Genomic DNA, 22,387 nt, shown 5'->3' on the forward strand with positions numbered 1-22,387 from the left:
CCTGGCACCACCAGAAGAGGTTGAAAAGGTGAATATAGTCATATTACTTTTTTGTTTGCCTAACGCACAACTCACCGATACAAGCCATATTACTTTTTGATAAGGGATTGCACTGGTAATTCGATAAGGCAACTTAAAAATGAATTGGGTGTCAAAAATGGAGGCAAAGAAACAAAAGAATGGCTTCACTACATGCGTCTACCGGAATCGTCCCCAATAAAATGTAATTTTACAGTTTTAATTATGTATAATTCGAAATTCAATACTATAATGGAGGTAAAGAAGTAAATTATGAAGTCTGGCAGAGAAGTAAAAGAAGGGCAACCCTCACTGTGTGCCTCTACCTGCAAAATAGTATCCACTAAAAAATAATTTTAGGATTTTAATTATGTATTTTATGAAATTCAAAAAAATACAATTTTATTAATTTAATAAATTTATGTATTTTTCAAAATTCAATAAAGTACTACTAATTTTAGGATTCTAATAAATTTAATATTTTTATTAAATTGTAGTAATAAATAAATTGTGAAATTAATTAGAAAAGATAAAATAGTGGGACTTATGAATAGTTAAATGAAGGAATAATGGATTTTGTGTATTGTTTTTTGAACAAAGAATGAGATAAAAAATAATTTAGAGTCATGAATAATATGATGAGTGAATTATTTAAGAAAGATGGTTGAGTATAGAAAACCTTAATCCTATGTTAGGGAACACAATTTGCAAATCATAATTAAATTTATTTATTATAATTAATGCACTATCACCTTATATAAACACAATTTCAATAGATTAGAAAATAAGTTATACGGAATATATTACAGTTAAATAAAAAAGAAATAAATCTAAAATTAGAAAATTTGATATCATACTTTTAGAAAATCTTTTACTCTCTTCACGTCTGAAATAGTATAAACTATTTCCTTATTAGTCCATCTCTAAAAAATATAAACTTTCTAATTTTGAAATAGTTAAACAATACATTATTCTTACACATCATTTTACTCACAACTTATATCATTAAATTACACTATTATGATATGAATCCTATTAGGGTGTGTTTGGATTGTCATATAGCATCAGTTAGAGGGTGTTAAATGGGGTTAACTAATGTTTGATTTGTCATTTACATATTGTGCTAGGCCCAAGTTATGGGGTCAGGCCCGCCTAATAAAGGCGGATAGTGTCAGTTACCTTAACTCTCAAAATTGGTCTGATACATAACTGGGGAGTACATTTAAAAAGATATTTTGGGTGCAATTACTGAAATACCCTCCCCATTTACTCATTCTCATCAAAATTAAATTTCTGAATCTCCTCTTTCATCTTCATCGGAAGCGAAGTTCTTCAAACTCTTCGAGTTCGCCTCTATTCAGGCCGAGGCATTTCCCGATCACTGCTCAGGTTGGCGTACTCGGAGACCCAGCTCGCCTGCAGTTAGGGTGATGGTTTGCGGCGGCAGCGGAGGAGTGGGTAGAGGAAGGTGCAGTGGAGGTAATGGAGAAAGAAAGGGGAGATGAGGGCGGCGGTGGGTGGAGACTGGAGAGGGAGAGTTTTTTATGAGGGGGAAGAGGAATAAGCTATGAATAAAAAAAATACACAAACAGACAATTGATTTGGGTGGTGCCTGAAAATTCAAAGTTTGAATCTATAAATCACTAGAACTAAACTAATAAAGTGTATGCTTTAAAATTACAACTTATAAACTTTAAATTTTCATACGGTTGTGGTTATTGTGGTGTGAGAGATGGGTTTCACAAAATAGAACGACGGCTGTGGATGATGAATTTGCACTGGAATTCCTCAAGGGCAAGGTTGGAAATTAGAAAATAAATGAGGTTATGGTGGAAAGTGATGTTTTTGCACAAGAATCAAACAAAAGTTTTAAAGCAATACAGAATTAAAAAATGACAAACCAAACGTCTAAGTTGGAAAAGCTAACTGCAGAAAAGGAACTCCCTATCTGATTCCAAACATTTTCTCAAGAAAAGAAAACTGACAAACCAAACGAGCCCTTATCTGCTAACACTACTTGCACTACTCTCTACTCTCTATCTCTCTCTTATTTTACTAATTATGTACTAAAACCCATGTCGAACCAAATATTCATACTCCATCCATCCCAACTAAGTTGAATCGTAATCCTTTTAAGGATCTCCCAACTAAATTGAGTTATTTCATTTTTTACAAAGAACAAAACATCCAATAACTCTTACTTTATTACCTCACCTACTTTTCTCTCTCTTTATTTTTCTACTCTTACTTTTCAATATAATTTCTTAATCTTTGCCCAATTTTTTTTGACTCAACTTAATTAGGACGGAGTTAGTACTTTACAAGGACGGAGTGAGTAATAAGCAACTTTAATGATTAAATCACAAATACCATCCACATTATTATAAATATGAGCAAACAAAGTACTCCAAAAAAATATCCGCCCCGTTTTATAGTAATTAATGCATTTCTTTTCGGTATGAAGATTACATAATACTCCACGCGTCCCGCTTTAAGTTAGTCATATTTCTTTTTCTATTTTCATTATAAGTGAACCATTTCATTTTTAGCAAAAAGCAACACATTTGTATGCTATTCACTTCTCTGCTTTATTCTCTCCCCTGCAAAACATTATTTTTCTTAATTCTTGTGCGATTGTGCCCAAAAGAATGTCTCACATATGATGGGACAGAGGGAACAAATGTTTTGAGAGTTAAGTGGAATGAAGTAAAGTAGAGATAGTATGCAATAAATAAGTAAAAGGGAAAATAAAGTAAGTAAAAATAAAATAAATAATTTAGAGAGAGAGAATAAATTAAAAGATAAGATTAAGTGTTGAAATTTATCATAATAGGAAATAACTGTATAGGACGACCATAAAAAAAATACGACTTAACTAACTATATGGTTGCATGTCCCGTGCTTAAGGTTTGTAGCCTCATATGGGTCGCACGATCTTCGTTACTCCCTCTGTCTGCCATTAAATGTTCCAAATTTGACAGTGTGCATTTGAAGAAATTGTTTGCCTATATGTAAGAAAGTGAGGAAAAAAGTTAGTAAATGTGGATCATACTTTTATTGGCGGACGAATGAAAAGAAAAAAAATGAGACATCTAATAGCAGACGGTTGCCTAAGCTACATGGTTCACACGACAATGGTTGCTTGTGTGTGTGCCATGCAATCCTCCTGATCTTGTCCGAATTTAATTTTCATACTTCTTTTACCTTTTATACAATATGTATATTTTAAAACCCAATAGTATACTATATCCGTCTAAAAAAATAGATCATTTTAATCCCTCTGTCCGTGAATAAAAGTCTCATTTTTCTATTTTAATTTATTTATCAAAAGAAGTCACAATTTACTTTTACCATAAATGATTATAGGGTCTCACGTTCCATTACAAGTAATACTCATATAACTTTTTCCATCAACTTTTTTATAACTTTTCTTATAACTCGTACTACCGATAAATGAACTTAATGACCAACTATGAGTATTATTTTAAACCGTCTACTAAAATTAAACTAAATTTAAAAATAGATAATTTAAAACATTACTATATTCGCTACTTTTATCATCTTTTTCAACTCTCTCTCACTGTGTTTAATAATTGCGTATGAAAATTAGTGTCTATAATATTTAGAACTTAGTAGTCGCGTAACACGTGGTGAGTGTATTTACTAGCGAGGACGCAACAACATACAATCTCAACTCCCAACAACAAGAGTAGTTGCAACTTGCACGTGCCACTTCATGCCGCGAAATGAAGCTTCTCCGGCCACTCTCTGCTCCCCCACCTCACTTCCCACCCTCCGCCGCTGCCAACCGATCTACCGCCACTCTTTCCTTCCACCTTCAATCCACCTTCAACCGCAATGCCTCTCCCCGACACCTCTCCGTTTTCTCCCATCCTCGCCACCTCAAGATGAACTACAACCACACCCTTAGATTCCGCCCTTTGCCTCCGCTCTCTGCCAATGCTAATCCTCCTCCTCCTCCTCCACCGCCGCACCCGGATTCCGATGCGAGGAATCGGAAGCTTCTGGTGTTGGCGTGCGCCGCCGTTACTGTAGCCCTGGCAATTGCCAATCGTGTGCTCTACAAGCTCGCCCTTGTTCCGATGAAGGAATACCCCTTCTTTTTGGCTCAGCTCACTACTTTTGGGTATGTTTCCTTGATGCTTTGACTATCGACTTTGTAAAACTTTATTGTTGAAAATATCATCATTGGATTGTGCTTTTCCTTAGTTGCTGAGATTGTTAAAATTTTAGGGTTTATGGCTCTTACCAGAAAACTAATTGTGATATACTGGGGAAAATGTACTCCAGTTTATAGAGACTATTGCAGGGTAATGTAGCTTAAGTTATCTTGGATATTGGGATTGCCGGCGAATGTTTTGCTAGGGTTAGTTAAGATTGATGGTTATTTGTGATGGCCAGGTATGTGGCTATATATTTCTCCACACTTTTCACGAGATACAAAGCTGGAATTGTCACTGATGAGATGTTAGCATTTCCAAAAACACCTTTTATAGTCATTGGTCTTCTCGAAGCTCTTGGAGTTGTGGCAGGAATGTATTCTGGAGGTACGAGTAACTGAGTTGTCATAATCTATCGTGTCTGATACAGGGCTCAGGAAAAACTTACCTTGCCAATAATTCCCACCAACCACATTCCATGTACTTGTTCTGCACTTATTTCTTGGCTTTGTGGTGAACTTGAGAGTTATTTCTTAGTCCATATTTGTTAAAAGTAAGAGCATGCTGCTGTATTGAAACAAAGAACAGAGTGAATTTCATCTTCTGAATGCACAGTCAAATTGATTATTATTTTGGAGGCATTTTTATTTAGCGATGAGTATCTTTTACAGCTCAGCTTCCGGGACCTGCCATACCTATACTAACTCAGGTAATGTCACTTCTATTTTCATTGAAGTTTATTTTCTAATTCCCATTATGGATATATGTTTATTTGGCACAAGAGTCTGGACAGATGGACTACCAATTCATAAATTCTTTCACAGCTTAGTTTTTTCCTTCATCCATTTCTACTTTCTTTGAGTTTTTGAGTTCTAAATATTCACCATAACTGATTATTATCTCGAACAGAAGGATCTGAGGTACCCTCATTACAAAATTTAAGCATGCACTTTTACTGAGCAAGTTTGCTTGGAATATTTACTAGACTTGTGATATATGTCTTTTCATCCAACTATAAGCTTAAATTTTATCCACTTCGTTTGAATTGTGCCTTTTCTGTCTAGGAAACATCTTTTGTTGAAAGGTCAATCATCATTAAACTGGGCTGTCCATTTGTTCATACATCCCTAGTTATTTTGCTTTAAGCATCTTGATTCATCTTTCATTTGTTAGCTGGACTGACCCCAAGGAACTTTTACTTTGTTTCCCAAAATAGAGAAAGCTATAGATTAACCTAGTTATATCCAGTACAAGTGTACAACTGACCAAAAGCTAAGGTTCATTTTGTTTCAAGGCTCATGTTTTCGGGGAACCTACTATTGCAGGCATTTTTGGTATGGCAACTGGCCTTCTCTATGCTGATCTTGGGGAGGAGATACTCCTGGAACCGACTCGCTGGATGCGTTCTTGTTGCTGCTGGTGTTGTACTGTCCGTTACGAGGTTTACTTCTCTTCGAATGAGTTATTTTTATGCAAATATCAAAGTATTGTGGTAAAATCTTATTCCACTATGCCATCTTATTTCACTTATAAAGATGCCTGGTTGAGTCTAGTGAATCATTATAATTTTAACTGTGCTGTCCATTTTAGAGTCATGTTTGAGACAGGTCTACTCCTTGTTGAATGACTTGAGCATGATTAAATTGGCACTCTTATGAAAATCTTACTTTAGTTGTGCTAGCAAATTTAACCATAATTTCAAGTCTTGCCAAAACACAGGAGTATTATGTGTAGGATCAAGCTAAATTTTTTCTTTTACCTTGTTCAGTGTTTCAGCTCTGTCACTGATACCTGGACATATGTCTTTGATCTACAAAACTAATCTGCACTATCTCAAAGTCAGAGGAAACACTATTGCCTATGTGAAGTCATCTTATTATGATTGGTCCTCTTTCATCTGCAAGAGTAACTTGTTGGTCCTTAGATGACAAGATTAAGGATTGATATTAAGAGGTGGCACTAGAAAGAACAAATCTAGAATGATAGTTATGTGGCTGTTCGTAGACATCTGAATTTTGGTGATAGTTTTATTTCTGGATTGCAGCGGATCTGAACAGGATCAAATGCTCTCTGGAGTTGGAATGATATGGCCAGCAATGATGATAACTTCAACTGCATTTCAAGCAGTTGCTTCTGTTCTTAAGGTAAGCCTAAACCATCTAGTAGCTAAAATACCACCTGATATGTACTTTTATTTTCTCAAATTCTTGGATGTGTACAGGAATCTGTTTTCATTGATGCTGCGACCCGTCTCAAGGTGCCAAAACTAAATCCCCTCATGTATTGCTGTTCAGTTTTGACTATACACTTATTTCATGTTTAGTGTATAAAATAAAAACTCTACTTATTTGTTGGCTACTTGATACAGGGAAAACTGCTAGACATATTTGTGGTCAATTCATATGGGTCTGGATTTCAGGTGAATATGTCAAAATGATACATTGACTATGATTAAATTTAAGTCTTTTCTACATGTGCATTTTTTTGTTGATTTAACATAAATTATGACACGGGGAGTGATAGGTGGAAGCACCATAATCATTAGCAAATATCTCGGCATACGAAGCCGTAAACATGAGCGGTGTTTATTGCCGCATAGACATAGAGAGAGTTCCTCTACTGTTGATTGTTATTTGATTATGAATATAATCCTCTTAATTTAGTTGTGAATGGGTTATCTTTACTTCCATCACTAAATGACTAAACTAAGGGCATGGCTTAAGGAACATGTGGACTAGTTAAAAGTAATGAACCTCCCAATAACTTTTCCATGTGGATTTGTCCTGAGCGTTAATGAAATTTCTGTATATTGTTTTATTTTCTTCTATATTTGTATATCCATCTATTAGTTTAATTTTCCTTTCTTGAATTGTCATCGATGTTGGACTTGTTTCTCTATAACCCTTCTTGCAAAGTGCAATCCGTTGTGTTCTAATCCACATTCGATACCAATGATGTCCCTAAGGCATTTTGTTCACACTGATCACTGGTCTGGCCAAATTTGATCCACTATGAATCAAACAATAGAGCCCATTTTATTAGTAGAGATAAGCTAATAAGTTATCTGGATGTCATAATATGCCTCCAAATGATATAATTATCAAATTAATAACAGTACAAATATTGAAAACATGACTGTAATAAAAAGTGAAAAATGCAGCCTCATCAGTAATAGGCTTTGATGATCTTTATTTTGTTTCTCCCACTTTGAATGGTTCATGAAGCGATATGATTAAGACAATGTAAGGAAGTAGTATGAGTGCCATGCCCATGGCTGATGGGAAGGCTATTCAGGCCTTGGTCCTGCAGACCACTAAACCACCTTGGACTTCCTTACTATTGAAAATGCATTGGGTTTACCTCTAGTCACGTGAATGCAACTCCTTGAATAATTAACTATTGCTCGACAGTTAATTCAATTGAACCTTTTATTTTCTCTATCTCATTCTTCCTTTCACTTGTAGGCGCTTTTTGTACTCCTCTTTCTGCCAGTTTTGTCAAATTTGAAGGGCATACCATTACCTGAACTGCCTTCATACTTGAAAAGTGGTGCTGGTTGTTTCTTTAATATTGGAACCGATACAACAGGTACTCACTTGCCTTTAATCTCAGCTTTGACCATTGCATATAAAAAATTCATAGGAGTAGGTAGTTCTAGGGTTATCAGTTTACTCCCAAGTGCAAATTAATTTTGTTAAGCAGTAGGAAAAAAGAGAAATTTTATCTGAAGAAGCCCGATAGTGGCCTGCAAATAAAGCTGTGGCCGAATAAAGCTCAATTCTTGAGTGTGTATATTTTTGTTTAATAGGTTCAATGAGTTAAAACATGCTTCTGTATGAGATTAATTTCATTTATAATCTAAGAACATTATATGGAGTAGTCTTTTAACCTCACATTTTTGTCAGGTTGTGATGGAGCCCCACTACTACCTCTCCTCTACATAATAACCAATATTGCTTTCAACATATCGGCGCTCAATCTTCTAAAATATTCATCCGCAGTTGTATCGTCCCTTGCTGTGATGTCATCAGGTACCCTAATCAATTGTTAGCTTAGTATATGAAAATCAAGCTATTTTAACATCTACTTGGTTTTGCAGTGCCTATCTCAATCTACATTCTTTCACTTCCATTACCATACATCCCAGGAGGTGTAACCTTGAGCCCCTTTTTCGTCATGGGCAGCGTGGTTCTTATGTTGGGGCTCATCTTATATAACTTTTCCTGGCCTCTCAAGCAGGACTCAGACATCTTTTGACAATGACTGTTGTTGTCTCTATATTATGTTGTAATGTTTGTATAGGTTGATGGCTGGTTGTGGCTCAGGGATCATCTGATGTTCAAGGTTGTGCATATATCGCGGGCACTCATCAAACACTTATCTAATACGTCGACACGCCTCTACCCGGGTAAGGATTTGCACATTTAGCGCACCGGCCGCACCTTCAGAATAATCTGTACAAGATTTCGCTTTCTGAGTTTTAAGTTGGTTTCAAATTGTTTATAGAACCATATATTCAACATAGTAAGATGAAGTTACAGGCTTAAGCTATATCAATACGAGATGAACGGACCATATGGTTTTCTGTGATCTTCAAAACAATATAGGAGTACCTAATAATTAATAAACGTAATGAGATAATGAGACATGCATATGTGAATTGTGAAACTTTAATTCAGACGAGAGAATAAATAGGAAATCTGAGATTATGTATACAAGCATACAAATTATAATGACAGGCGCACTTGATAAGTCTGAGCTGGAGCTTGATTCAGCTTGTCTAACTAAATAATTCAATAATTTGACCATGAAAATTGGAGTTATTTGCTGTATTTTGCTTAATTATTTCAATCTAAATACATGAATTATTTTTTTTCTAAAATTAAATTTTCTCTACATTGAAGCTAATTTGTTCACCGAAAAAGCTAGCTTGGAAAAAAATGATGATCATTAAAACGATATTGTTTTAATAGAAGAAGGTAATTGTCTACAAATGAATGACCTTTAGAGATTTTATAATTTTTTTAACGTTAGATTTGTCTTTAATATCATTTCATGTCCAACACTTTTATTATAGGTTTGTTAATATGTCCTATTAAAGATGTCATATTTTTAAAATTGTAAATGTAAGTCATCATAAAAACATTTAATTACCTTTCTCTTTCTTTATAAATATTATTATTACTGTAGTTATCTTTTTTCTCTCTATAATGGAGGAGAGACTAATAAATTAATTACAAATCTACTAATAAACAACTTTTAAATGATTGTAATTTTATTTTTCTAGTAGTAAATAAATCATGACAAAAGGAAATGGGTGGGTCCAGTCTCTTTGAAATCAGTAGTCATGAAAGATAGGCTGCGAAGAAACGAGTTGGTCGTCTAGAGTTGACAACTTCCAAATCCACTGAGTTTAAAAAACTGACAAAAACTCAGCAAAAAAAGAATAATTCACAAAAACAGAAAGTAGAGAAAATGGTGACCGATGTGATTCTACAGGTTGCGATATTTGTGATCTTGGCGCTGACGTTCCTCTTCTACCAAAACATCCCGCAAAAGCTTCTGGCCAAGCTCCGCCTCTTCCGCCGCCGTTCCCAGCTCCAGGCCAAGCGCCACTTCGTCGTCGCCGCCCGGCTCCTCTCCGCCGCCGACGCCCGCCGCGCCGAGGCCGAGGCCGACCGAGCCATCGCCCTCGACCCCACCGACGCCGCATCCCACATCCTCAAGGCGCTGGCCCTCGAGAAGCAAGGCTTCCGGACCTCCGCCCTGGCCTCGCTCGACACCGCGCTGTCGCCGCTCGCCGTGAAGACGCTCACCGACGCCGAGAGGAAGGATGCGCTGCTCAAGCGGGCGGCGCTGGCCGACGGAATTCGGGGATAACCGCCAAGGGTTACTTGGCTGCGGCGGCCGGAGTTTTTATTATTAAAGCCTTAATTTTTTCATCTTTACTAATTAACTTAAGTTTGTTGATATTCTACATTTCAACTCTACCTCTGTCCGTCATTAATCGTTACAAATTGTCATTTTCATCCTGTAATAAATACTCCATCTGTCCGCGAATAGGAGTCTCGTTTAATAATTACTATACATGGTAAAGAGATCTCACATTCCACTAACTCATTCCACTCAAATATCATTTTAAACTAATATATACAAGTAAGACCTCTATTTCACTAACTTTCTTCCGCCCATTTTTCTTAACATTTCTTAAAACCTGTGCCAGAAAGAAATGAGACTCATATTTTTACTACTTCTGAACTCATATTCGATTAACTTTATTTCATTTATATTTTGTTATAAATTATTTTATATACGACCCACCTTCCATTAACATTTTTCATTCACTATCCATTACATTATTATTGACGAACATAGGAGTACCTCAAGGAACAATAAAATGTATACTTCATCAGTCCTCTCTTAAGTGATAACCTTTTTGCCAGCACAAAATCTAAGAAAATTGTATTAATTGAGTTGAAAGAAAATAGAACATAGGAGAGAGAGTAAAATTGAAAAAAGAACAACTGAAAATTGAATCACTTCAACTAAAAAAGAGCAATTGAAAATAGAACATAGGAGAGAAGGTAAAAGTGTAGTTTTGCTAAAAACGAAAAATTAATCACTTCAATGGAACAACTATAAAATGAATATTAATCGCTTGTAATAAAACATAGGAGTAAGAAAAATATACAAGTGCTCATTTTCACTCCAACATATGAATACATTATAAATATGTATATGCTGATACAGATACAAGATTTGTATACCCCATCTCGCCCTATTGCTATGCTACAAAATTATTGGGGGCTGTGAACCTCAAACTTTTCTCATAAGGAGAAACACCAAAAATTACTGTTTTTCCTTCTTTTTTTTCATAAAAAAAAGAGAGAAAGAAATGAGAGTAGCACCGAATATAACTCTTACCAATAAACAGGGTTGGTTTTTCTACCTATAAATAGTAAAAATGCAACCAACAGTTGGTTGGTAGATCGTCACTTCCTTCGACTCGCTTTACTCCCGGATGGCTGGGACACCGATCAAATATTTCTGGGGAATTTGTGTGCACATATATATATTTGCATGAGCAATATTATGCCATGCGGCAGGTTCTCCAACTTTAAGAAGTATGATGTGCTTTCTACACTCCTTGAAACTCCTCGCCTCGTGTAAAATCCTCATACGTTGAGGATCCACTTGAAGAGTCACTCTCAAACATTTCAAAGGGCTCGCTCTCCTTTGGAGATTCAGGAAGTGAATCTGTCTGCTGCAATGTTAAGCCTGAAGGAATGATATGGTTAATTCAAGGATCTTCAACAAAGCGTGGGTAACTACCAAGACAAGAAGTGGCGATACAAGAATGAACTTCAAACAATAACATAAAAAAGCAAGCATTCCGCAGACACTTGACTACTGTATACATGTGGCAGTTGATGCAACAGTTATGAATTTATGCTATCAGAAGGCTTTATTAACATGATTTGTATTTATGTAAATATATGTTAAAAAGCACATGACCGTACCCACAAAGCTTATATGAAAAAAACAAACTACCAAAAGAGAGATGATATCTACGGACCTTTCTTAGGACGGAACTTTTTAGTGTGACGCCTAATAAGCCTTTTCGCTTTTGTTATGGTCAACTGTCTGGAAAATGGTGAGAAATCAGCTTCACTTTCACTCCACTCACCATGGGTCTCATTCTCGGCTTCACCCCTCATTGTCTTCAGAACAAAAGCCTTTGCCTTACGGCGCTTAGAACTGAAAAGACCCTTTACGGAGTTCACAAAGCCCTCCCCTGCTCCATCAGTAGGACGCTTTGGCCAGGTCATTGAGTTCTGATCAGTTTTTTCAGCTGAACCTCCATCGCTGTCACTCAGATTCAGTTCAGTCTCTGGAACAGTAACAGCGGTGCTAGTGTTTGCTTTGTCTTTGAACTTCTTGCCCTACATAATAGTCACAAGGGAGTTTACATGTTTCCTGATGCTAATTTCTTTGTGATTGTTTTACATATAGGAAAAAACAATACTATTTATGTAGCCTGTTTAAGGTAACCAATCCTTTTTTTTATTGGTAAAAGGATTTACACTGTGCTAGTTATGAAGGTTAAACATGCTTGTGCACGTATTCATCAGTCAAGATATATGATTTGTGTATCTTAGCCCAAAAGAGAGATAGAGAGAACAATAATAAGACCATACCTGCATCCCTGTGACAGATTTCAGAACACCCCATATTATATGCTTCTTAACACGGGAGAACAACCTTCTCCAAGTCCCAGTGAACTCAGCACGGTGAAAGGTGTCCATCAGCAACCTTAACTCACTCACAGCGAATCTTGATCCTTCATAGGTAACTAGCAGCTCAACCTAAATCATTATGATGCACAAGTAAATTTTAATACAAATAATATTATATTAGGACAAAGAATAAGAAACAACTCTATTAGAAAAGAATCAACCTGACTGATCTTGATATTGTGAAACTCCCTCAACTTTCGAGGTTGAGATTTTTTGTCATCTTGAGCTTTTGCACCTTTTTTCTCATCATGAGAGGACCGACCAGGTTTTACTTGTTTGGTCTCTTTTAACTTACCTTTACTGGTTTCATCTGGTTGTTCAATGCAAGAAATGGAACCCCCTTTTGTAGAAGAATGCATTTGAAGTACAAGTTCATTAGCCACTGACTCAGCAACACTTTCCTCCCATGTTTTGTCAAAGGAAGAGCTTCTCCTTAGCTCTGAGTTTGGTTTTAGATTCTGCAACTTTGATGCCTGCAGTTAAGCCAAGGAATTTGTACATGAATTTATCTGCCTGTCCCAAACACTTATGAAAAACAATCTCATATCTGGAGAATGGTGGCTGGGTGGTGCTGTTATCACAGATAAAACCATGGAGGAACATTAATGGGGTACTGAGTATCACACAGGGGGCATAATATTCCTGGTAAGCTGTGATCATCTAGTGTACTGTTTTCTTCTCTTGTTGACCAGAATTTTCGCAAAGGAAAATAAACACATAATAGTAAACTCCTCGCATAATAACAGCCCAGGATCCTCAGATGACTGAGTGGTCATAACTCCGAAGTTCATATGTGCACATTAAAGAACATATGTTGCCAAAAAGTTGTTTGCTTAAAAACTGTTTTAACACCTTTACTACCTGACAATCAGGGGGTGGTGATGATTAATTCCTATAAACATATTGACAACAAACACTTCATAATATACTAGAGGCACTGGCACTTGTTTGCCTCTCTAGCCTGATGAGCTGAGATGCAGTCAACGTCCCAAATTGAAGCAGAGAAAGATCAATACAACTGATGATTGATTTTTCCAATATTTATTTGGTTTACATTCATATCCTTACTTCTTGTGAATTTGTTCATATTCTGCCAGAAATGCTACTGAGTGCAGATGGACTATTTTGCAAGAATACCATTTCATGAGAAGATTGTCTGTTCTAATATGGAGCCCATAATCATGTTTTCCTTCAATCAACTTCTCAAATACAGCTGTTCTATCTTTCAGTACAATAATGAATAGGAGACCTATTTACGGGAGTTTGAAGAAAACCTTGGACTAATAGAAACAACTATGCTAACTTGATTTGTGCTAGGTGATGATATATGCTTCTTTGGAATATAATCCATAAAAGTCATACCAAGAAAGATGCATAATTCTTCTTTGTATCCCTAAATTTGTAAATGTCCAGAGCACAATACATAAACTGTTGAAAATATTAAAAGATACTCACTTGGGAAGACTCAGCTTGAGTGCCAATCTGGTTAGCTGCAGCTGAATTTGATTTGGACGTGTCAACCTCTTTTGTAGAACTGCTAGATTGAGATGCATCATGGATTATTGAGCCTTTCTTTACACGCCTTGCACCTGCTGTTGTCGAAACCTTCCATACTTCCTATACATAAACAGATAAATATCACTAAATGAAGAGATTAGATGATTAAGTGGTTGACATTCAATTAGTTCAGATTACACAAACCTGTCTCCTTTGGGAGTCTTGTTCTTCTTCAGGAAAGAGGTACTGCCACATCAAGCGGTACATGCTCTCAGTCAAATGTATCTTCAAAGGGTATATATCCACCTAAATAGTAAGACAGCAGCTTGTTATGCAAAAAAACCTGAACTGGAACTCTACAAGTAGAAGGTGATCAATATGGAGTGGATTTAGGAAAATGGATGGAAATGAGGAATGCAATTGAAATTGAAAGTGATCGTGAATGACATTTCCTAAATTGGCATGTTTGTGGGAAGGGACGGAGCCAGGAATTATATAGGGAGGGGCAAAAATATACATAGGAAAAATTCAAGTATTTTAGATGGGGCAATTAGTGAGAAATTAAACTAAATAAATTTTATATTATTTTATATATGTGAGGAAAATGGAGGAGGGGCATTTGCCCCTTCTTGATACATGTTGGATCCGTCCCTGTTTGTGGATGAGGATGAAATGGAAAATCAAATCATTAATGTATCCTATAATTTAAATAATTTTTTTTATCAAATCTAATACTCCCTCCGTCCCAAGATAAGTGACCTACTTCTTTTGGGCGCGGGATTTAAGGAATGGTATTTAAATAAGTTAAAGTGGAGAGAGTAAAGTATGAGGGAGGGAAAAGTAGAGGAGAGAAGAGATAAAGGAATAGGTAGAGAATAAAAATTGAAATAAGAGAGATGACTTTTTGCTAAAAATTGAAATAGGTCACTTATAATGGGACACTCCAAAAAGGAATACAAGTCACTTATCTTGGGATGGAGGGAGTATTTGTTAATTGAGAACCTATTAATAGAAACTAATAATAGCATTCTATTGCAAAGTTTTGGTAACATTTCCAAACATTTTACTCATTTTATAAATTTATTACTCCCTCCGGGTTTTCATGCACAATTGGTAACGTAAGAGAGATGTAGAAAGAAAAAGTAATCATAGTATTTTTAGTGGAGAATGGGTCCCACCTAATTAGAGAAAAAAGAGTATCCAAAATTAGAAAGTGCATACTCTTGTGGGACGGACTAAAACGGAAAGAGTGCATACTCTTGTGAGACGGAGGGAGTATAAATTAGTATTTAAAAACTTATAGAAATAAGTACTACTCCAGAAGCTTGAGATTGTTAGAACTAGATTTGTATAGATGGGATAAATTGCAGATCAAGTTAGTGCTTTCCTAGTTCAATTGGGACTCTTGTATATATTATAGGTGCTTTCATCAGTAGAACATCAAAGAAATTTTCCCTAACATCATGTTTCTACCTTTGTTTTAACAAAGACTATGGTCTAAATTTTTGCGATGATGGTCTACTTTGTTACTAGAAGATCATAAAGTGCCATCAGTATTAGAAGACATTGGCTGATATAATCATTTTATACAAATTATAGATCACATATCAGAAACTGCACCTCCATCAATCATATATATGAACTGATCCAAGTGAGCTTAGAGTTAAGGCTACAAAGCTAATACACTTTGCTCTGTAAAAAAATATTAACTGCACAGTTGCTGCAGTGATAGACTACAACTACCCTCACCCCTTGCTATAAATGAAACGGTCATTTAAAGGATTATATTACAAGCCAGGTAGTGACAACCCCTAAACCCTATACAGGTGAGGAGAAACCTTAGTGACATGGCATTTTCTTTCCTCTGAAGCACAATAATTAAATAAACACTGTATAACATTCCACCTACTAATAATACTTCTGCATGCACTAATAACTACCTGCAGACAATAAATACATAACATGCATTCATGCATGGAAACAAAATCACAACTCCTTATGTTGAAACTAGATACATCTAAAATTAGTTTTCATAAGATCTCCATTAATAGTTTAAACTCCAAGAATTTCAGTTTGATGTGTTAATGCCCAAGATGTATAATCCTATGTGCTGATAGTAGATGCATAATCCTATGTGCTGATAGTAACAGCATAAAAGTTATATAAACTGTAACCTGTCCCACAAAAGATTTTGCAAGTGCTGTTTCAACTCTGAACTTTATAAACTATGAACTCCTAGTCTTAGTTAGCAGCTGCATCATGAACTAACCTCAATTGATTTCTGGATACCTAACCCCCACTTAAATACTTCAAGAACAGAATTAATACAGTTACATTAAATGCCAGCAGTGTGTGCATATTCATCCATTTATCAGGATGTCTCTCTACATCGATAATTCAAATGCATACACACACACACACACACACACTGAGAAATGAAGACCAATGTTGGATGCAAGTGAAATTAGACATTTCACTAATTAATGAAGCAGTACCAACCTGGAATAATTCAAGAGGAGAGTTTCCATCCTTGGAAAAGCCTTGCTTTGCATCTACGTGGAGCATCACTTTTCTGCGTCAAGAAAAAAAAACACGGGACAATGTAGAGGGGAAGATTAGCCAATCTCTTGCCTGTGATTCATCACTGAAGAAAAACTTCACAAAAATTTGGAACATTTTTACATCTCGGTTGCATAGAGGACCTATGTGACAATGTCATAACAGGAAATAAAATAAGAAAAACTTAAGTGGTCAATCAGTCGTTTTGCTAATTAGTGCTGAGCATAGGACAAGGATCAATGCAAGCTAAGAAAATTGTGCTAATTTTGGAAACAATACAATTCAGCAACTAAAAAATGCTGGTAAGCATTTTATGGAACCGAATAAGCACTCGCGGCAAAAATAGAAAGGAAATAATTAGACAAGGATGACGATAAAAAGCATAGTTATACACTAGGATGTGAGCACGTCTACATGGCCTGTGAGAGAGATTGCAAAGACTAAGAATGTAATGAATCAACTAAATCTTATTTTCTGTGACCAAGTGAGAGATAAGATAAAAATATGTTATACTCTCTATCAAAATTATAGATCTGCAGAGGATTCCGGGCAGATCTGATAAAAAATGTTAGCAAGGAAAATATTCTCTGTCAAAATGTTATAGCCTCTGATTAAAATATTTATAGAAATGAACATACTTTCCCCATTCTGCAGGAGGATTCCATGCACACAAGAGCATGTCGGACTTGGCATTTGGAAGACAGTTTCTGATTACGAAGTACTTTGTAGTGAACTTAGCAACACCAACGTCCTTATAGTCTCTGTCAAAATCATAAATCTGCACAGGGAATCAAAACCTTCATGCTAGAACTAGACAAAAAAGTGCAAATAAACAGACATCAAAAGCTCGCTTTAAGACTTCTATTAAAACATGGGAGCATCTAATGGAGCTTAAAGGTCAATATTCTGAGAACAAAATTTAGAATTTTTATCATTGATGCTAACACTTTGGATACATTCACATAGCCAATCATGTTATTGGAAAGGGGTTAACGTCAAAATAGGGAGGATTAAAAAAAGTAATAAGTATGATAACTACAACATCCTTCCTTTTTGGATTCTGCTTTCCCACAATTTCTAAAGATGGAGTATGCCTATACATGTATCCAAAAGCATTTTACTTGAAGATACCCACAAACAACTGTGTAGAAAACATTGACATCTAAAAACTACAGCTAACAAAGAGGGAATCATCTAACTTAATATTTTAATGACTTCAAAGTTCCACCTGACATGCAAGAAATTACATCATATTCAACTCTGGGATGTGGAATTTCTAGACAACAATGAGGTGGAGATTATGCACATTGACTTTTTATTGGCCTTGCTTCAGTACCATTGCAAAAAACCATCTCACCGAAAAGCTGAAGCTAGTAGAGATGAATTAGTTTTTTAAATATAAAAATATAAGACAGTGATTATTATGAATGTGTTTATAATACATGTGAAGCATTGAACAATACAATTTCTTATAAGTTTTCCTAAGTCTAATAGTTTTCATTTTCATTATGATTCTTATGAATGTCTTCATGTTTTTTTAATTTATTTTCTTCCCTTTTTCTCTTTTATCTTCTTTGGTTCTTTTCACGCAATTTGTTTTCCGATAACATATGCAATATGCATATTAAATTAAAAGACACGAAAATGCTTTATTATGTTAAATGATACTACATATATAGTATATGCAAAGTATTATATATATGTATATATGTGACTGGGACCCGTCTTGAAGTTGCTTTTGGGGTTCATTGTTATGGGGATAGGTTTCCAGAGGTTGGTGGGTTCAAACTTTTGATGCGGTGTTGATGTGGTAGTGTTAACATAAGCCTTCCTACTTAAAGACAAAAAGTTAAAATTAACTTTGTTTGGTGTGTTAAAACATAGCTGTCTGCAAAAGAATTGCACTGCTCCTAAACTATAGAGACATACCAGGTCATTTATCTCAGCTTCAGCGAATGACTTCCCGTCAATGAGCATACTCCAGACCACCTTAGTAATTTTCAAAGAAATACGCATAGCATAAGAAGGACTTTTATTTTTCTCTTTTTCCATTAATCGTAGTTGTGCGGCTTTTTGCAAAGCAGTCCTAAGGGAAGCTGATGCTGCCTTTCTGGACTTTTGGGCATTACCTAGCTCCTTTTTCAATCTTTGCACCTGAGAATACATCAAATCATAAAATCCAAAATAAAAACGGGCAGGAAAAGCCATACAGTAGAAACACACAGGACATCCCTCATATGATTAAACTTCTTTAAATATGATGGTCGTCTTCGGTGTCTTAGAAATTTCTACAGGAATCTGATTAATAGCTATAAAAACCTAGAATAGAATGCAGGACCAAAAAGATGATTAATAGGTACGCTTGAGAAATTTTTATGGTCAACTTGCTGAGGTTGGATTTTCTCAGTTCATTTTCTCAAATCGAGTTCAATAAAGAAGTGACTCAATTAACAAGGAACGGAGGGAGTATAATGTTATCGTCAAGCAAGCCAATTCCAACACATAATAAATAGACCGTATACCAGGCTTAGTTATTAAGACATTGCAATTAGCTCAGAACTTACCAATGTGGATTTTGCACAAGTTATCATCCAGAGTTCCATTTCCATTTCTGCATGTGGATCTCCAGTTATATCAGCCTGCAGAGACAAGTCTCTTATATCATCAAGGATTAACCTCTTCATCCTCTCTTTATGTTCGAGGTCAACTTTTGCCAGTTCCACCTCTTCAACACCATCAGGAACCACTTCATCAGCCTCCTCTTCAACATCATCTTCCTCATCAGTTGGATATGATAGACTACTTTTTCTTGGCCTGGATAATGAACTTAATACTTGAGTCCACAAATAAGTCTGAAATGCAGTTAATCTATGGACAAATGTGTATCTCATTTTTTAGCACGAAACTGGTTGACAAAGTAATCAATTTCCAAGTGGGAAAACTCTATCACTACAAGTAATAGATAATAGATTCCATTGGGAAAATTGTTCATCTGCCAAATCCCTAGTCCATAATAATATATGTAGTCATTATAGAGATTCAGAGAATGCATCAGTGCATGTGTCACATGTGCAATAATACATAATCCAACAAGTCCATACATTGTTGGTCCTGAAGTGATTAAGAAATAAGAAATACAACAATAACCTTTAGTAGATATCTGGTCAAGAGGAGTTATATTTTTTAGGAGGGAAAGAGGTATAAATCAACAAGAGGTGATCGTAATTTGAACTATGGATATCTGACCAGCACCAAAACAATGGAAAGTAACTTTTGGACAAAAATACATGCGTTTTAAATGAAAAGTACACAGGATGTCTCAACTTCTAAAGGTCAAGATTGTTCTTACTTAGGAAGTCGAGCAAAAAGAAGATTTGTTAATACATCAAGCATGACTTGGAATTGTCTGGACGTCATTGCAGCCGTTATATTGCAAGAATTGAATGTAAGCTCTTTCAAAGGTTTGACCTGTAAATTTTAAACATGAATTGTCATCAGAAAGTGAGATATGTTAATTTTAGCACTGGTAGGATGCATGATAATCCATTGCAGGTTAATTTATCACCTCAAACTTAAGTAAATACCTTCAAATCAGGAGTTCCACCTTTGTGCCTAGTGTAACGGAAGTACATATCACAGGGCATGAATACCCGTTCCAATAAAGCTCCAGTACGCTTTACTTTTGGCGAGCTTCTACGTATTCTAGGGAGCCATTGCAGTCCAGCCCCTGGGTCCACATCAGTTGGGGCTACATGAGCTTGCACTTCCTCCAACATCACCGAGAACTCCATACGATTCCATGTCAGTTCAGGCTGAGATTCAGGAGCTTGGATCTTTCCTTCAGTGAGAGCTTGTTCAATCATCTCATGTCCAACCTGGAGAACTGAGTGGAATGATCGAGCTAAAACACGCCCACTCACAGCAGCGAGCAAGAATCTACCCTGTCAAAATATTTTTTTTTTAAAGTTTGATAACAGATGTTACATTATCAACTATTGCCTCTTTGTGATTGATAGCTTATTAAATATGCATTGCTTCACTAATGGATCAAAGAGCTGCAGCTCAAAAGCTTAAACTTAAAAAATCGGTCCTACTTGTGAATATGATGAAAGTAAAATAAATTATTCAATTATTTTGTCAAGTCATAGCATGCTTCAAGCTGCATTACTATCTTGTTATTTCACTGTTAAATGACCAACCTAATGTTCACACCTCAACCATGGTAAATTTTGAATATAGAGCAACCACTACTTGAGAACACTTTTTGGAGCAAAAAGGATTAGAAATACTTGGCAATCATCAGAGTTCGAAATTCACATATGTGAAGTACATCACATATTGGTAATAGGGTCCTATTTAGGTCATGTACAATATGATTCAGGTCCTTTTTCGTCCTATTCTGGCGGAATGGTTGAAATTTAACGGTCAAGAACAAATATCAATTCTCATATATTGAAGACAAAAAGATCGATTTACACATATGTTGAGTAAATCGTTCGGGTCATCAAGCCTTGATGCACGGCGTGCAGCAGGGCAACAGGTGCTGAGGAGTCGTCGAGGGAGAGGAGCAGCGGCGCCTGGGTACGCCCAACGGGGGAGAGGGGACGGGGCGTCGGCCGTCGCCTGCCCAACCGGTCAGCGACGCGACGGCGGTGACAACGGCGCTGTATTTTGCCAGTGTGAAAGAGAAGGGAGATATGAGGCAAAGTCGAATACCCTAATTTGAGAGTTAGGGAGAGAAGGAGGGTATCTGTTGGCTTTCGGTTTCTGATTTGGGAGCGATTCGAGGGTGAAGAAGGACCATTCCAATCCATTGAGGGCAATTAAGTAATCAAACTAAATTATTTCCTTTAATTTTAAGTGGAGATAAATAAACCTACTCTCTTTGTTGGTTCAAATTAAAACATGAAAAAGAGTGTGGCCTGGAAAAATAAGCTTCTCGGCAAGTTGCTGGGTGAAACCAACATTGTGGACAGAACCCTCTCGGCGAGTCTTTGAGTTGCAACTCGCTGAAACCGACACGGAAGACAGAGGCATCCCAGTGAGTTGCCGAGTCGACTCGCCGACTTCTATAGATGTGGGATTTCACCTTTTTGTGACTTTTGGACTCATTTTCTACCCTTAGTATAAATACCCGATTTTAGGGTCCGAATTGCAACTTTGAATCATTTTGTAAACACACCAAAGATTCCATTGTGAGCACACTCTTCATCTTTGAAGATTTTAGTGTTTCATTTCTTGGTTGGTTTTTGTTGGGTTTGTTGAATATTTGCAAGAACAAGTCTTGGGCATATTTATGTTTCTTAAATCCACAAGATTTATATTATAGGAGGATGTTAGAAGATGATTTTTTATTCATCTAAGAAATTTTCTTGCAGTTATTGGGGGTATTATTCCAGCCTTATGTTGGTCTCTATGGCTCAAAGACTGAAAAAAAACTTTTAAGGTTCCACTGGAATTCTTTTAGAAAATATACCCCTCCCCGTCCCCCAAAAAAAAAAAAAAATTAAATAGCAGTGCAAGATCCTGTCTTTAAATTCTTGTCAATCCCATAAACCTAGAGCATGCAATCTTAAATTATTCTACTTATATTCTAGGTGCTTTCCAAGAAATAGCTTTAGGTATCTAACATATATTGTTATAGTCTCAGAACTTACATTAGCTTCTTCCGAGTGAAGATTGAATTGTGGCTCAATGACATTCACCATGAAATGGCGTGTGCCCTCCTCATCAGAGTCATCAAAGTTGTATTTTGCTGTAGACACCAACAAAGAAGCATATTAACTAGAAAAAATGGAATATTGGACATTTTCATATGTGAACTTTTTCATGCAT

At 36.1% G+C, this 22,387-nt stretch overlaps 3 protein-coding genes across 4 annotated transcripts in view; 2 read left to right on the forward strand and 1 right to left on the reverse strand.

Annotated features, from left to right (window-relative positions):
- Nucleotides 1-3,672: 3,672 nt before the first annotated feature.
- Nucleotides 3,673-8,756, forward strand: CLT2 (CRT (chloroquine-resistance transporter)-like transporter 2). Its single transcript, XM_048106331.2, has 10 exons — nucleotides 3,673-4,165; nucleotides 4,441-4,586; nucleotides 4,871-4,908; nucleotides 5,525-5,640; nucleotides 6,244-6,343; nucleotides 6,421-6,456; nucleotides 6,568-6,618; nucleotides 7,664-7,787; nucleotides 8,105-8,230; nucleotides 8,299-8,756. Exons 1-10 carry the CDS (start codon nucleotides 3,765-3,767, stop codon nucleotides 8,454-8,456), a joined length of 1,296 nt encoding a protein of 431 aa, XP_047962288.1. The 5' UTR covers nucleotides 3,673-3,764; the 3' UTR covers nucleotides 8,457-8,756.
- A 664-nt stretch (nucleotides 8,757-9,420) lies between these two features.
- LOC125207116 (uncharacterized) lies at nucleotides 9,421-10,259 on the forward strand. Its single transcript, XM_048106332.2, has one exon. It carries the CDS (start codon nucleotides 9,675-9,677, stop codon nucleotides 10,077-10,079), a length of 405 nt encoding a protein of 134 aa, XP_047962289.1. The 5' UTR covers nucleotides 9,421-9,674; the 3' UTR covers nucleotides 10,080-10,259.
- A 617-nt stretch (nucleotides 10,260-10,876) lies between these two features.
- SAB (HYPERSENSITIVE TO PI STARVATION 4) overlaps nucleotides 10,877-22,387 on the reverse strand; it is a 29,029-nt gene continuing 17,518 nt past the window's right edge. For both annotated transcript variants that reach the window (XM_089060093.1, XM_048106286.2), the window contains 13 exons: nucleotides 22,210-22,307; nucleotides 20,137-20,493; nucleotides 19,902-20,020; nucleotides 19,117-19,366; nucleotides 18,482-18,706; nucleotides 17,191-17,330; nucleotides 16,493-16,565; nucleotides 14,198-14,299; nucleotides 13,952-14,113; nucleotides 12,658-12,969; nucleotides 12,398-12,565; nucleotides 11,776-12,142; nucleotides 10,877-11,477 (listed from right to left, as the gene is read on the reverse strand). In XM_089060093.1, coding sequence (XP_088916219.1) covers nucleotides 11,338-11,477; nucleotides 11,776-12,142; nucleotides 12,398-12,565; nucleotides 12,658-12,969; nucleotides 13,952-14,113; nucleotides 14,198-14,299; nucleotides 16,493-16,565; nucleotides 17,191-17,330; nucleotides 18,482-18,706; nucleotides 19,117-19,366; nucleotides 19,902-20,020; nucleotides 20,137-20,493; nucleotides 22,210-22,307 — 2,513 coding nt within the window. In that variant the 3' untranslated portion in view covers nucleotides 10,877-11,337. The remainder of the gene's footprint in view (nucleotides 11,478-11,775; nucleotides 12,143-12,397; nucleotides 12,566-12,657; nucleotides 12,970-13,951; nucleotides 14,114-14,197; nucleotides 14,300-16,492; nucleotides 16,566-17,190; nucleotides 17,331-18,481; nucleotides 18,707-19,116; nucleotides 19,367-19,901; nucleotides 20,021-20,136; nucleotides 20,494-22,209; nucleotides 22,308-22,387) is intronic.

The sequence above is a fragment of the Salvia hispanica genome, chromosome 6, assembly GCF_029641045.1.
Source record: "Salvia hispanica isolate PSC_SH4W2 chromosome 6, Shi_PSC_v1, whole genome shotgun sequence".
Taxonomy (NCBI): Eukaryota; Viridiplantae; Streptophyta; class Magnoliopsida; order Lamiales; family Lamiaceae; genus Salvia; species Salvia hispanica.

Coding starts and splice junctions, on each gene's coding strand:
- LOC125207116 (XM_048106332.2), top strand. CDS start 9,675: ATGGTGACCGATGTGATTCTACAGGTTGCGATATTTGTGATCTTGGCG.
- CLT2 (XM_048106331.2), top strand. CDS start 3,765: ATGAAGCTTCTCCGGCCACTCTCTGCTCCCCCACCTCACTTCCCACCC. Junction 6,457..6,567: donor ATGCTGCGACCCGTCTCAAG/GTGCCAAAACTA, acceptor TACTTGATACAG/GGAAAACTGCTAGACATATT. Junction 8,231..8,298: donor CCTTGCTGTGATGTCATCAG/GTACCCTAATCA, acceptor TTGGTTTTGCAG/TGCCTATCTCAATCTACATT.